Here is a 16,378-nt window from a genome sequence, read left to right on the forward strand (position 1 = left end):
AAAACATGCCGACCCTTTACAGCGTACCATATACGTGTTGTGCATCATAATTCATAAAACATATGACATACAGACGACCACGCCTAAGGCGTTTTGCATGTGTTTGTGCCTTTTGTACATTTACTGTATCTCGTGATTCGTGAATACTGACTACGAGTAATGCTAAGAAGCAATGCACACCATGTTTTCAAGAAACTGTTAGCCCCTTCATCCTGTTCTCATTTCATAACTAGCAATAAACATTCACGAGACAGCCAAACATCAAAATGCACACAAAGTACTTTGATCCCTAGTTAAAGAAGACAGCAGTTAATGTTACGTACAATGATTATCTAGCATGAACAGTCAAAACAAGCCTCCTTACAGATCCCGGAATGCGTACTAGTACTCCACTGAATGCTTTGCAACTTCAGCCTGCATACAGGATTTAGAAATGTAAATGCACTCATCGTTGTACTCCTAGGTACGCAATTCACGACACATTTGATATTACTTAACAGCCTTATAAAACGAATCATATCCTTTCACATGAACCTCATATGCTTTCAGATATTTCATAAGAAAAACGAGAACATAGTAAGCCCCTCGTATTTATGCCTTAGTTTGTTCTAAAATATTTGAGAACTTATGTCGAACATGATAGCAATTTCATAATCTTATACTCTCAGCTGCGTGATATCAATCATTGTCCTCTAGACTTATGATTAGATAAACATGATAGTAAGTTCATTTGACATACGGTCCAAATTAAACTACCATGACACTGAAGTCCACACCAATTATTAAACGAAAAGGGCTCCATAGTAGCACAATGTTAAAAATCTCATAAATGCTATAGGTAAAGGTAAATTTCAAATCTCGAAAGCATTCCCAATGCCTTTATTTAGTTGGACCAACACTAGGTGAGAGTTTTACTAAAGCAAGCGTTGAGAAGGAGAAGCATCAAAAAGCGATACCTCAAAACCGTTCTTCAAATGGTCAAATTCCTTGTCAAGATCATTAATAGCCTGGTTGTATGCCTGCATTGGTGAAGACTGGCTGCTTGTGTGAATCTACATAAACACCATTTACTGGTTCAGGTCACAACCACAACATTATATGAGCACTTCTACATCTCATTTCATGATTAGCATTTTTCCTTTCTCTCTTTTTTTTTTTTTTTTTTTTTTTTTTTTTTTTGGCAGAGGATAAATAATCATAGAGAATTAAATTGGGAAAACTAACCCTGACAATAATCTTGTACTGAAGGGGGTGAGGAAGCTTGTAGCCGGCAAACAAAACATTCTCGTCCCTGTGTAGCTGCCTGAATGTCGCAATTTTCAAAAGGAATTATTAAATAGGGTTTGGTTAAGCTTATACAATTGATCTAAGAATGACAAAATGTTTAAAAACAAAATAGAACTTGAAATAAAGGAATAGGCCTGCATACATGCGGAGGATGTTGCCAATGGTGTGGTCCTCTCTCTCAATTGTAAATGATGCTGCATTTATGATTTTCGTGTCCCTCTCATACGACACCCTGCAAATAGGAAGAAAAAAAAATTAGGATTCAAAATTTATACTAAAAAGGAGCTAAATTTTTTTCCAGAAAGTAGAATTACTTTTTTGTTCCCTCCGGAACGACAAACCGTTCATATCGGTCTGGGGCATTCATGGTAGTGTTTCCTTCTGTTTCTCACAGACTGAGGATCAGCTCTCTTCTCTTTCGTGGGGCGCAACTTACTGAATACAAAACAAGGACAATGTTTATAGAACTCTTTCCAGGGACTAAGAATGTGATAAAATATTAAGGCACAGATGATATACAGTTTGACTAACCACCTGCAGCTACTTATTGTATGCTATAATGAGATAGTTGTATACAGTATAAGCACCTCAAGAGATAAAAATACTCTCGATACCAAAGCGGGGGAAGCAAATATAGTTTGATTTCATATGTTAGTAGTGAATCAAGAGCTAGGGAAGAATGAAAGCGTGTCCAAATAATTTTTATAATAAAGAACTTGCAGTAATTAACATTGAACCGAGAGTATAAGCATAATATGGTAACCGTAATAATCCAAATTGCTGAGACAGCTAACTCGATCTCACTACTGAGTATGAAAGTCTCTACTTTAACAGTACATAAAAATAACACACAATGAGCACAAGTCCAAATAAGCCACAACCAGAAACACGTTCCTAATCTTATCATAGAACATTATGTTTAGTATCCATAAAGTCTGGTTAGAGTTTGCCTTACAAATTTAAAATAAACTAAAAATGAAGCTTTTATGGAGTTTCTAAAGAAAATTTTGCATTTATGTTCTCTTGAATATGTTTTCTGCCCATTCATCTTTTCACTGCTTCATGCCATATCAAATTCATTGTATAACAACAGAGAAGCGGGATTTTCATGTGCCCAAAAAATTGAATCTCCAAGTAAAAAGAAATACCATTATCCATCTGCATTTCCCAGTATTTTACTTGCAATCACAATCGGCCTCTTGGCCTTCCATGGCTCCTAAACCCTCTAAACCCTAAGACCCCTAATCCCCACAATCCCTCTTGGGGAGAACAGCCACCCACCCTCCTCCACTAACAAAGTGAAGGTGATGTGCCGCAATGGTGAAAAAAAACCGCCGAATAGCCAACCCAGAAACCGGAACATCGACCAAAGCCAAAACAATCCAAACAATCAGAAAAATTAAATTCTTCATTCCAATCTTAACAACAATCAGATAGCTCCAAAAAAACAAAAAAAAATCAGCAAGAAATAAAAAAAATTCCGGAGAAATCGACAGGCAACTCGCATGAAGGAGAGAAACAGAACGAGGGAGAGCACTTACGATCTTGCTATGCTGACGAGCGAGGAAGAAGCGGGATACAGTGAGAGAGAGATGCTTGGTTGCCCGAACTTTTGTATTCCAGACCTGGCCTGTTTGTTTGGAACCTATATTCTTTTTTTTTTTTAATACAACAGTATATTTACATCAGGATGTGATATCCACACACCTTTTTTTTACTTCTCACACATCCTTCTAATTTTCAACCTTCGGATCGAATGAATTGAAGAAGATTAACGGACAGAAATTAATAAAGAATGTGTGAGAAATAAAAAAGGGTGTGTGGATAGCACACTCCTACATCAAAAAGTAGGGTGCACTAATTCAATATTAAACGCGTTATTTATGATATTCGAACATATGGATGGCAGAGGATACATATCCAAGGACGTGTTTGACATCCGTCTTGGATTTAATTTTTTATTTTAAAACTAGTCAGCGACTCAGTATGCAATTTGGGTCAAGCAGATGGCTCTGATTTTGCACCATCAATGAACTGTTTGAACCTGATTTTGCACCATCGGTCCTCGTAATTTTGGGCGTTTCGGTACAGGGCTGGGCTGCTTGGAGGTGAAAGCAAACCAGGTAGACAGGAATGCAAACAAATAAAGAGAAACGAATGCCACCGTGGATTAGTGGGTTGAACCACGGTCTAGTAATTTACTTTTCATCTTTACGTATTCCTCTATTAGCACCAGGTGTGACGGACGCGGCCACACAGTGTCACATTCGTAATATAATATCTGCGGGCAAAGGGAACTGGCTGATATTTCATTAATCCAAGGTGTAGTATTATAAAATAGAAAATTTGAATTAGGTTAATAATATACATGTGTTACAATATGAGTGAATTGCCAACAACACATGACATTACGTTCGACGCTCAATAACTTCCCCTTGTAATGAAGTTGAACAAGTACAAACTTGAACTGCAACCAATAAAATTAAGACATGGTAAATGAATATACAACAAATATAGATACCTAACTTGTTCTGGTAGGAAATTCTCCGACCTGCATTTGCCCGACTTCTACTTCGGGTTATGAATTATACCGACTTACAAAACACAATCCAAAGTGGTTGTTGGATTTGAGTTGGTTGCCACCAACCAAATGCAAAGTGCATATGTTTTCACTTCAATTACATGAATGTGGGAGGCCCCGGGTCTAAGCTAGTGAGTCTGCTTGGCTATGGCCACGGCAGAGTGAAATCTTCCATAGCCTCTCTTAGCCTGGAAGGGGTTGATAACTATGATTTACCACTAGTTGTCCCTAGAGAAAGAAAAAAAAATCATTCCTGAAAGAAAGCTTTTCTAGTGACTTTTCAGAATTTGCACACAACAAAAAGGCGAAGGAAAAAAAACAAGAAAACGACCTCCTAATACAAATGATAGAGTTTAAAGTATTTCCAGTCTCCAAAATTTTTTAATATTATCCCAAGATAATAACTAAGAATAGCTCAAATTTCAGTTGGAAAATTTACAAATTTAGCTCCCCCGAATAGCCCCCGCCCCATAAACTATATCTACAAAATACATATTTTCAAAAAAAAGAAATGGATCTAGATACAAGGATCTCCAAATTTCTCTTCCACGAGAAACAAATAGCAACACAAGGAAGAATGGGGAAAACTCAGAGCACTTGGGAGCTTAGAACGTAAAGCACTTGAGTGTTTAATAATAATGATACCATCGTAGAAAAATAGGGTCTTACGTTAGAGACTGTACACCTTTTTCTGTATGAAGCATGCAGCTTTCATGAATCAGATCTGTCAACCTCTGCTGGCAAGTTTAGATCAAAACCACCTCCAAGACCCTCCTTCCTAGCACGCTTCCGAGAGGAGCATCCGCTCTCATCTGAACTTCCAAAACCTGAAGCTTGTTCCAGTTCCGTCGATCCTCCTACATTAGAAGTGTATCAGTAAAATCTTACACATGTTAGCCTGAATTTTCTGTTTTGCATCCATCATGTTCTATACAAGAGACAATACTATGAAACTTTTCTTTAAACTGAACACGAAAGAAAAGAACCATCTATAGCTTGCACCCCCAACAAATTTCTTTAAAAACTACCAAGAACACATAATATTACACTGCTTTTCTTCATTGAAAAAATTAATGATGACTGCTGCAGACCAAGGTTTTATAAGTACAGTCTATCCAATTGAAAATTACAAAATCACAATGCCAAGACGATATGATGTGATGCTAGTAGGAAGAGCTACTGATAAAAGACAGGAAATATTTGATAACCGCTACCCACTGTAAAAAAAGGTCCAAGTTCTCATCTTTCTAAGGGGATTCCAATCAGATGTAAGTTTTCACTAATCTATACAACTACAAGAAAGGTGAAAGAAGCTGACCACAGAAGAAGCAAAAAAAGCGTTCAATTTTTTATATCAATTGGCCAGGTTAAAACATTACCTAAGCAGCAAAAAAACTGATCATAAAGCTAACATATAACCATTGCAAATAAGGGATGACTATTATATTGAGCTATAGCTAGATATACCAAAAACATTATCGACTGATGAAGATACATGCTCAAGTTGTATTGTGAATTATAAGTAAGAAGAGGCATAATCAAATATATAAGGGAACTTTAACGAAAAGCTCCCGGTACTGTTCACTTTAACAAAAAACCACATTTTTACACTAAAAAGTCAATTGTGGTACTATTCACTTTACCCTTTATTTTGTCCTTATCGTTAAAACTCAAAGTTTTCAAGCCCTTTTCATTAGTTTTCCTAATATATAATCTAAGATTGTTTAATGATCATAATAACTATAATAAAGTTTCAGCATGCAATTGAGCTCCTGAGTATACCGTAATAGCGACACATGAAAAGTTGACAGGTTCTACTAGCTCAGCTCAGATGTTTGAATATAACATATTAAATGGTATACAACCGAGTTTTTTTCTTTACAAATACCATAGTTTTAATTCTTTTTTGTTAATTAGGACATCGAGCGAGGCAGAAGAATTCATGGAATCTACTTTACCACTTGTACCACAATGCAATGCTGGACCTTTATCAGCATTATTGGCATTATTGGCATTATTGACCCAACTAACAGGAAGTTCTGATGCCTTCTCAATGCCCTTCGACTTGTAAGGTGCTATGTTGTGGATACCAAGTTGTAGAGAGCCCAATAAATCAGTCTCAATACAGTCATACCTGCATACAGTTTAAAAAACACGTGTTAATGACCATAACATGTATGCACAAACACATTCATAACTATGTGTTGTAGAGAGTTATGTCGAGATATTTTCAGACACTAACATTTTCTGACAGAGGGTATCCGTGATTGCTGAGAGATTGATCACTTGCATCCTTACATCCATAACTTCATTCTCATTATATTGATCAAAAGGTGACTCCAAAAACTTGGATAATTTCTCAACATTTTCCTCAAGTTGCTGCTGCTGATCCTCAAACAAATTTTGTTTTATTTCCCTTTCCTCCTCTGTCATCTCATCCTTAAACAGCTCTTCTCCAAACATATAAAAAGCAAATGGGTACGAATATGAAAGAACCCTCCTTGATCTGAAAAGTCTGGAGAGTCCATTGTTTACCCAGCTGAAATCTCTGAGATTTGAGTCCTTCTCCTCTGAAATTGACACCTTCTTTTGTATACTCTCCTTCAAGTTACTTTCAAGCTTAAAGGAATCAGTATGAGCTTTGTAACGGTTATGATAGTGCATATACCGGTAAAGATCCCGCTTTGCCCGCTCAGCATTTTTTTCTTTGTCTTCTTTGTACCGACCACAGCTATGACCTGCAATACTTGACCATGTATGGTCTCGACCAGTCGCTCCACCACATAGCCAACTGGCATCAAGAGTAAAGAACGTAGAAGTCAGTTTCAACCCTCCAAAAGCAGTCAATAGATATCAAACCCATAATGGAAATTTTTGCTCATTTTTGACATTTGTCAAGCCAGAATTAGCAAGGGCTTGCATCAAGTTACAAAGAACGTTAAAAGTACAAGAAAACAAGATAATACAAATACATCAACCGAAGGGAGCAAGATGAAGGGGAAAAAAAAGAACCCTCACCAAAATGCTTGTCCACAGATACAGCTCACAAGGTTGCAGCCACCATTCTTCTCCACAGGTTTGTGACATTTGGGACAAGGTTTTGTATGAACTGTGATCCAATTAACTGTCTCTGATTCATCACGGCACTTCTTGGCCCAAAGCTCCCACATTAAACATGAACATGGTGAATGAGCTTGTAATAAACAACTGAAACAAAATTGCAGACCACAAGAACATTCTATCTCACAAAACTGATCATCCTCCACGCGTATTGCATTCCCACAATGAGGAGTGCTCGGGCACCACTTAACCCTTTTATTGTCCTCAATATATGACTCAAGAAGAAAACGGTCAAATTTTTCAGCAAGCTGGGGATGCCTCTTACTGACTAGATTTCTGACAACAGCTTCATCACAAATGGCATTGCATTTGTGAGCCATGCACCTAATGCGCTTACTTTGACCCTCATTTATCTTTACAACGAAATGCTCTGTCCAGCCTAAATAAGATACAGAATGTTAAATTTACGACAGTAGCTACATGATAGAAAATAAGGCACGTGGCAAAAAAGACCTTATATGTATGCACATTTTACTTACTACATATGTATAATACACGATATAGAATAAATAAATAAAATAAAATAAAAAAAGCCATTTGATGAATTGCATACTAATAATTGTACAAATCCACTAAAAGAATAAACATGATAACATTCAGAAATGCAAAAAAAGTGTAGAGTACTTACAACTGTTGCAAAAGCAATGTCCACAATCCATTTTTGTCGTCTCATTACTAGGTACATCTTCTATACAAATAGCACACATTACTGGAGAATTGGGGGGCGATGGGTCAAGATCTTGATGATCAACAACAGTTACACCTGCTTCCGCAAACAACCAAGATTTTCCCTTCTCTACATACACCGCAAAAAGCTTCTCAACATCCCAGCGATGATGAATAAGTAAAGTCCTGGCATGGTGCTCCCTAAGGAATAGCAAGTCCATCACCCTGCGCAAATCCTCCTTCTGCAGAAAACACAGCCGAATTGAAACATTAATCTTAGACAGTGACGACAAATTAGCGAGGATTTCAAGCAGAGCAGTAAGGACTATTCTTTCCCTACCTGCGCAGTCAAAAGAGATTCTTTGGTGATCACCTGTAACCGTACACAAAAACCATCAAAATCCCAAATAAGTAAACAGAGCTAAAACTTATTTGAAAGAAATACGCAACAACAAAAATCATATGAAATATCGAAAAGAATACCAAAATTGTTAAGAAAGCGTTAAGTAACCCGAATTCCCATACACCCCACAACAAAAAAGGTAAGTCTTTCCAAATTGATACAAACAACATACATATTAATGCACGATGCACCCAAACAAAACAAGAAAAAAAAAATAAACACACAGATTACAGTTATACCATGAAATCCCATTAAATTAGGAATAAATAATCGAAATTAAACTCCTATTAATTGCTAGAAAGAGCTGAAAACCCAGAAAGCAATCGGAAAACCTTAGTAGTGGGCCCCTTGGGGAGAATCCACGGAAGATCAGAGTCTTCATTCTCGATGACGTCGAGAGAATCCTGATCGGAGTAATAGTACTCCTCGTCGCTGCCCAAGCAATCCTCCATCGATTATTTATCGCCCCCCAAGCAAGAAAATCGAAAACTTACTGTAAATTTTTTTTTGAAATCGACCCGAATAGGCAGTACGCGCATGCAGGGAATTCACGTAGGGACGAATTGGGGATTGGGTTTCTGCCCCGAGAGACGAGAGATTGAAGGATTGATTGAATTTTGAAGACGAGGGTTCCGTGAAAGGGAATGGTGGAGCTGGACGACGTCGTTTGAGCTGGTAGGGGAAGTTGGAGAGATGGATCTAGTTGAAGTGGTGGATTTTGGGTGTGCTTCTGCAGAGGATGGGTTGGGAAGAAGCTGAACTGGAAAGTCTGAATGAGAGAGAGATGATGCAACGGAGGAGGCCTCTTTGCTTTATGTTTCTCTCTCTCCACACAGACTTTGGCCATAAACAAAAAAGTATTTGAAATATTAGACGAAGAAATTTAAAATTATAATTTTAAAATAACGGAAATAAAAATATAAGAATTGTTGCAATTGTTGTAGCTTATTTAATTGAAAGAGGGGTGCGGCAATAGAAAAAAGGTAAAAGTAAGTGTACAGATTTATTATGTGTGTGTTATTCCCGCGTGGCTTTATTTACAGCGATAGAATAATCTATTTAGAATTTCAGTGGCACGCTCTCCTTTCCTAGTGAATGAAGATTTGGACATCTTCCCTTTCAAGCAGCATTCACAAGTACCCATTTGACCATTACCTAATGGGCGGAAATATTCATCTTTCGACATCTTACGAATTTTATCAAGGTTCACATGTCCACGTTTACAATGTCACATCTTTTCTTGGTAAACTTCTTCTCTTGCCCTTTTGGGTTTGAGGTATTCCTGCTTTTAATACAGTGCATCCTACTGCTATTCTCGAGGTGAAAAAGTCATTCGATCATGTTACCATGGGAGATAATACGACCGTTCAAGCATAAAGTACAACTCATTTTCTCAAACAATACTGAGTGCCCATCTCTCAAAAGCATAAAGATGGATATTAAGTTCTTTATACAAGAAGGAAAATATAAACAGTTTTTAAGTTCCAAGACTTCCCCTAGGGCAGTTTGAGCATGTAGGTGCCTACTACTTTTGCAGAGATTTTAGTGTATTCTCAACTTGCACAATCTTCTCCCATTGTGCAATGTTCTGCTCCCTGTTAGTCCCTGCAACAAATTGTAGATATGTTGACTAGCGCCTAAATAAAAAATCCAGGAATTGAAGCTCACTGTAAAAGCGCTCTCTATGACAAAAATAGTCTCTTCAAAAGTTCATGTCACAAGGCTCACAATAGGCACCTTATATTTCTTCTTCCAACAGTCATCATTTCCACAATGAAAGCATGTTCCTTTGGATTTTCTTGCCTTCTTATGCAAACTTTTCCTTGTGATTGCATTCTCATTCTCATTGTCACCTTTGAAACTTTGTTCAAACTCACAACACATGTCAATCATCTCAGAAAAAAGAATGGTTGAATCTATTTACTTCATAGTTTACAATAAACTTAGTGAAATCATCCGAGAGAGATGCAAGGAAAAAGTTTTGGGCCATTTTCCCATCGATGGGAGTTCCTAACCTCTCAAGATCTTGGAAGATCCTTTCCATCTTTTGTCCATGTTTTTGGACCGATGTCCCCTTTGCCATTTTGGCATTCAATAAACTACAAACATTTGAGAATCGTACATTACTAGTCTCAATGTCATGCATCTTACACAAACTATCAACCTTGGCACAAGAAGTGTCCATGTGCTTATGTAGCTTCTTAAGATCCTCACTAAGTTAAGTGAGGATTAAGCATTTGACTTGTAAGTCATCCTTATAGTGTCTGGCATAACTTTGACACTCCTTTGAAGCTAGTTTTATAGGAGGTACATGAGGAGGAGATTGCTTGAGCACATACAATATGTGATTCACCTTTGAGACATTCTCAATGTGATGATACCAAGCAAGGAAATTTGGCTTTAAGGCTCATTTTGTCAAGTATTGTGATAGGTGTAATTTTAGGCATGTCGTTTGTGAAGGAAAAATTTTGTCCTAGCTAAAAACATGTGAGAACATTTGAACACATATGCAAACTAATAACACTTTAAAGTAGGCATGCATTAAAAAACAATTCTAAAACCCATGACTTTCAAAGCCTAGTGAATGGTGAAACACAATACTCTTTAACAACATTAACGAGAAGAAAGGATTTTGAGATTCTTTATCCTTGAAGCTCATCCTTGTTTACACAAGGGATTCACCCAAGTGGATGGCCTTCAAGTCACCTCCTAGCTACTTAGATCTTCCTTGTGATTTTCTTCCCTTTTGATGCTCTTTTGATCATTGAGGATGTGAGGAAAGGAACTCCAAAAGTACCAAAGGTTTGGTACCTCTAAGTCTCCACACCAAGGATGATGGTGTGAAGATGAAATGGATTACCTAGAGGAAGTTAGATGCTAGTAAACTCCCCTAGGAAGGCCGACCTCTATAAGGAAAAAAGAGAAAAAGTTTCTCTTCTTTGCCTTAAGAAAACCCTAGTGAGAGAATGGCTATAAAGATGCCTTTATACCACCTCACATGTGAGTGGCAAACTTGCAATTAACCCAAGTTTGCTACCACTCACCCTATGGCCAGTTTTGACTTTGTATTTGGGTTAATTTCTATTTAGTTTTCGTTGTCACACAACTTAAACTCATTGGCCCTTGTAGACCAAAACCCTTTTGGGCCTCGAGACCCGAAACTAACTTGAAAGCACAATACGAACCTTTCTTATAATTAATTAACTAATTAACTAATCTTGACCATTCTCAATTAAACCATTTAATTGCGTATCCATCACATTTATATTTCTTCACTTTCATCCTTACTCGGTGTACGATCCATTAGGTTCCAATTAGCGAGGTAGTGGGTGATTGCTACTCTTAACGATCGATTGTGAATTTAAACTACATTTCAATTCTCCCTTTGATGAAGATTAGTGTTTGCTAATCTTCAGGGCTTCCATAAACCATGAGTGACACCTAGCAGTATGTTATGGCCACCCAAGCTAAGTAGAAGTGGTTGGAGAACCTATACAGTAACAATTACAATGCAATACGGTCATTCTCTAATACAATAGTCTTAATCACATTGTTTGAGTGATAGTTTGTTTCATGTCTACTATCCAATGTGATATTGTTCTATATGATTTAATTGAATATGATTTGGAACAAATTTCCTAAGTCATATTCGTATGCTTTGGCTAAGGACTCCCGAATAATATCTCAGAGTATTCTCCCTCCACCATGGAAGGTTAGAGATCCCCTTGTTGTGCATTCATATACCTACATGACTAGATAGCTTGACCTCAACAATGTTGTGGACACTCTCGATGGAATACCTTTGACATGATCAAAGATCAATGACTTAACCATTAGACATCTATGATGCCTTAGGTCAAATTACTACTTTGCATATTGCAACTTATGAGTTCTTACATGACATATATGTTCGAACTCTCTTTTGATTGTTGTTCAGTGTAGTCAATTACCCTTCGAGCACCTATGTGTTTGTCTTATTGTCCAACATTAAATGACTTGAGACTAGTCATACTCACGCTTGAGTTAACATAACACATACTAACCTTAACGGATTGTCAATACCCAATTGGCAATCCTATGGCTTAGGAATGAACATATGAGAAAGGTCTTGTTAATCTAACTTACTTAGATCACTTCTCTCTTAGATTAAATACATCCCTTGGATTCCGTTATTGCTTAAACACATAATACAATAAATAGTGATTAACAATAAGTTTTGCCCTTCATTAAACATATAATAGTTTAAAACAATAAGTATTCCAAAAGCTATTACATCAAATGAGTGGCTTTGTGGGCATACTTCCAACAGTTTGCTACCTAATGTAACATAAATCGTATTAGATTGTTGATTTTTAAAACTACTTGATCGAGTCTTAAGTCAAATGGCACCACCCACTATTTTTGGCAAATCCACATCCCTCTAAATGGAATCAAAGAGTTATTTTGAACCCTTAGCGGGGTATGGGAGACTCACCATTACCAAGCCCACCTCATAATGATATGATGTTGGGTAGCAACAATAATGATGACAGGATAACGCTTTAGCCAATTACAACTCTTGTAATTACCCATCTAGTTTGGCCTCTAGAGAATGTGCCTCACAATGATATAATATTGGCACCATTGCACTTAGTTAAGTCATTCCCACCATGCTAGTTCTTGTAGGGGTTTAAGAATAGCCTCATAAGGATAGATGTTGGTCATCCTCGTTGCCTACCTCACCACATCATGTATGTATATGGACTCCTCCTGAGTGTAAGCATATACTTTGAACTTCCACATGATAGGGTGAAGCCCGTGTATTAGTTACAAACAATTGAACCCCCCCTAAGGTGGAAGGCCCAAGAAAAGATCTTCAAAGCATCTCTCGCTTACCAACTTAATATTCGTTTTGAGGGAGTAGTGTTGGGCTACATCAATTTCATTTTAATCTTATTAAAAGGACTTGGGCCTATCACAACCATTGGTCCAAGTTTATATGAATTAGTAGTATATAATACTCCCAATATTTTGATGAAACGAGCGAGACTATATGGAACTACTAACGCATGCATAGCATCCTCATATGGACTATATAGTCATCTTAGGTAGTAGGATGATTATGAACCGTTTGATTTGATCCAACACGAGCCTAGTGTTGGACCTTGGGTCTAAGGTGGGTAGTTGTTGATTTTAGTTAATCTAATTAAAGTGTTAGTTGGACCTAATTGTTCCAATTTGCATGCATTTGAACAAAAATGAATACTTGAAATAAAGAGAAGGGCATATGCCCTTTTACATCACATTTGAACTAATCAAATTACATTCAAATCTAAACTACTTAAGCCATCATTCATAATGTTAAGCGGCCAATCATATAGCTCAATTATTAAGGCCTTTGGTTCATAATCACCCAATTCTTAATCAATCACATTAACTAAGAAATCAACTTACACAATTGGTTTTTGGATTCATAAAATTGATTTATATATAACTAAACAAAATGAAAATTGTCACATCTCGGGCTTGACTCCACCCTAACACGATATTGTCCACTTTGGGCCCCGACCATGCCCTCACGGTTTTGTTTCTGGGAACTCACACGAGAACTTCCAGTGGGTCACCTATCTTGGGATTGCTCCCATGTGAACTCGCTTAACTTCAGAGTTCCCATGGAACCTGAAGCCAGTGGGTCACCCATCCTGGGATACTCTTGATCACATTGTTTAAGTGATAGTTTGTTTCATGTCTACTATCCAACGTGATACTTCTCTATATGATTCAATTGAATATGATTTAAAACATTCCTCCTAAGTCATATTCATATGCTTTGGCCAAAAACTCTTGAATCATATTTCAAAGTATTCTCCTTTCACCATGGAAGGTTAGAGATCCCTTGTTGTCCTTTCACATGCCTACATGACTAGGTAGCTTGACCCCAACAATTTCGTGGACACTCTCAAATGCCTTTGACATAGTCAAAGATCAAAGACCTAACATCAGACAACTATGATGCCTCAGGTCAGATGACTACTTTGCATATTGCAACTCATGAGCTCTCTCATATGACATGTATGTTCGAAATCCCTTTTGATCATTGTTCAGTTTAATCAATTACCATTTCGAGCACATATGTGTTTGTTTTAGTGTCCAACACTAAATGTTTTAAGACTTGTCATACTTAGGCTTGAAAATTGGCAGCACTTGAGGAGATGTATTGAGAATGAATCCCATATTGATGGGAGAATGTCCTTGCATGGGTTTATGAGGTTGAGTTATTCTCCATATTACCAATTGGTTTATGGTAGAACCTCAACTTCTTTAAATTACGGCTCCATTGGCTATGACGATCACTGTTTCTCATAGATCAACCTCATTTTATTCTCTTTCTCCTCCCTCTTTCCAGGTGCAAAACCCATTGGATACTACAACTTTACTAAGATTAGGGGATGAATGAGAGATAGAGAGACTCAGGTGAGGAGAGTAGTTGACCGCTTATGTAGTTATGTGGCTACTTATGAGTAATCTGTTTATATATATATATATATATATAGTCATATGTCTAGTTTTTCTCATGAAGGAAACATCCCATTATTATGAGATTCTTTTTTGTTATTATACCTAGCGGGATATCATGCTATCTGTTATTGAATTATTCTTACAGGGGAAACACATTGCCAAGTGATCATGCCAGGTAGCTAGACTTTCTATTTTTGAACCCAGGCAATTTCGCTCTAGGGAAGAAAATGGCAGACGGTTAATAGTTTGTGATGGTTCATTTGATTAGTACATACATTTCAAAATAATTGTACTATCTATATATACTTTCTTCATATTAAGAGAACCAAAGAGGGTTAAATGATTAATTTTCTTCCAATGCCAAGAGTATTAATTCAATTCAGTTTTGTATCCAATTTCTCTCCCACTCCCTAATTTTTCCCTATCCAGCAATGACCTCCTCCTATGCACATGCATAACATGTTTCAAGACTAGTGTTTATGGATACAACTCCAATTTCATTCAATTATTCCCATTCCTTTAAAATACCATTCACAAGAATCAAATCATTTTTTTCTGTTCTTTTTTCTTTCGTATAAGTAAAATGATAGGATTAGCTCCATGAGTCAAAGATTGGATATACAAACCAAGTTGGACAAGTTGACTGAGAGCTTTTGGCACTAGTGTGTCTAGAAAAATGGAGTTCCAGTGGTAAAGTTGAGGTGGCAGTGAAGTAGTAGCATGGCTTGCCACCACCACCATTATCAGCTGCAAAATTGTTAAAATTCTCATTAGTTCAATGATAGGAGTATATTTATGCGACTTTGTTAGCTTGTTTCTTTGCATTTAGTGAGTTATTTTCTGTTTATTATAGTAATTTAAGCTATTTTTGTGTGTTTGTATGTCCAATTGGCAAAGATGACAATAAATGGCTAAATGGAGCAATTTGGAGCAGTTTTGGACTTGGATTGGATAGTATGCGTGGGGAGCACTTTGGATGGACATTTTTGGTGTTTAATTAATGCTAGAAATGTGCTACAATCTGGAGGAATTAAGAGTGAGGCTTGGGAGACAAGGAATCAGAAATTAAAGGGAAACCTTATCCTTAGCAAACCTTATCTAATCCTATCCTATCCTTATCCAAACTTACCTTATCTTATCCAGTCCTGTTTTATCTCAACCTTATCTTATCTTATCTTATCATATGCTAATCCTACCTTACCTTATCTCCAGCTGCAAGGGGGATTCCTTATCACATTCAACCACTTCTAATCTGATTTAAGGAGTCCTAAAACACTGCAAATAACTTAATCCTTTTCCACCACAAAGTAGGCCTTGCCCTAGCCTGTAAATACAAGTTATTACCGCAGTTTTCAGGGGGAGAGCTTTAGAGAGAAATTTAGAATAAAAAAATATAAAGAGTGCTGCAGCTTTGCAAGGAAGGAAGGAGAAGAAGAGCTTTGTGCCGTGACCTGCCATCCAAGGCCATTGGAGTGCTGGAGCGTTCCTGGGTTCTTTCTATCCTTAGTTTTAGTTTAATGTTTAAATTAGATTGGTTTCATTTAATTGCAAACATGTGGAACTAATTTCGTTTTAGCTAGAGGTGAATTCGAAGCCATGATCATATGTTTTATATAAATTGATTACATCCAATTATTGTTTCATAAATCGTGAATGCAATTTATTTATCTGTTTTATTGAGAACTTGTTCTTGTGTGTTGATTAAGGATGCATACTTAGTTTGCATGCAAGGATTTGATGCTAGAATATAAGGGAATTTCACTGAATCGTTTAGAACTTACATTTGCAAGTAGTAAAAGTCACTAGTCATGATTGTGTTAAGT

The 16,378-nt window shown here is 37.0% G+C and overlaps 2 protein-coding genes across 7 annotated transcripts; both read right to left on the reverse strand.

Moving 5' to 3' along the window:
* Window positions 1–184: 184 nt before the first annotated feature.
* On the reverse strand, window positions 185–2,975 carry LOC103418929 (DNA-directed RNA polymerases II, IV and V subunit 11). 2 transcript variants are annotated; one of them, XM_070823021.1, is made up of 6 exons: window positions 2,829–2,975; window positions 1,602–1,722; window positions 1,430–1,519; window positions 1,225–1,303; window positions 957–1,019; window positions 185–414 (listed from the first exon to the last, which is right to left on the reverse strand). In XM_070823021.1, the coding sequence occupies exons 2-6, from the start codon at window positions 1,652–1,654 to the stop codon at window positions 382–384; spliced, it is 318 nt and encodes a 105-aa protein (XP_070679122.1). In that variant the 5' UTR covers window positions 1,655–1,722; window positions 2,829–2,975; the 3' UTR covers window positions 185–381. The 2 variants fall into 2 exon arrangements, with proteins under 2 accessions (XP_070679122.1, XP_008355272.1); XM_008357050.4 differs by having other exon boundaries at window positions 957–1,052; window positions 2,829–2,972.
* LOC103418928 (probable E3 ubiquitin-protein ligase ARI1) lies at window positions 2,938–8,932 on the reverse strand. Of its 5 annotated transcripts, XR_011581742.1 has the most exons (9): window positions 8,390–8,932; window positions 7,995–8,027; window positions 7,617–7,896; window positions 6,887–7,367; window positions 6,111–6,659; window positions 5,827–6,002; window positions 4,538–4,725; window positions 3,656–3,754; window positions 2,938–3,568 (listed from the first exon to the last, which is right to left on the reverse strand). XR_011581742.1 is itself a non-coding variant. In XM_070823020.1 (8 exons), exons 1-7 carry the CDS (start codon window positions 8,507–8,509, stop codon window positions 4,580–4,582), a joined length of 1,785 nt encoding a protein of 594 aa, XP_070679121.1. In that variant the 5' UTR covers window positions 8,510–8,932; the 3' UTR covers window positions 3,430–3,568; window positions 4,538–4,579. The 5 variants fall into 5 exon arrangements, 4 of the variants coding, with proteins under 4 accessions (XP_070679121.1, XP_008355268.1, XP_008355267.1 ...); XM_070823020.1 differs by lacking the exon at window positions 3,656–3,754 and having other exon boundaries at window positions 3,430–3,568; XM_008357046.4 differs by lacking the exon at window positions 2,938–3,568 and having other exon boundaries at window positions 3,595–3,754.
* Between the last annotated feature and the right edge of the window lie 7,446 nt (window positions 8,933–16,378).

Source organism: Malus domestica, chromosome 05, assembly GCF_042453785.1.
Source record: "Malus domestica chromosome 05, GDT2T_hap1".
In the NCBI taxonomy this organism is placed as follows: Eukaryota; Viridiplantae; Streptophyta; class Magnoliopsida; order Rosales; family Rosaceae; genus Malus; species Malus domestica.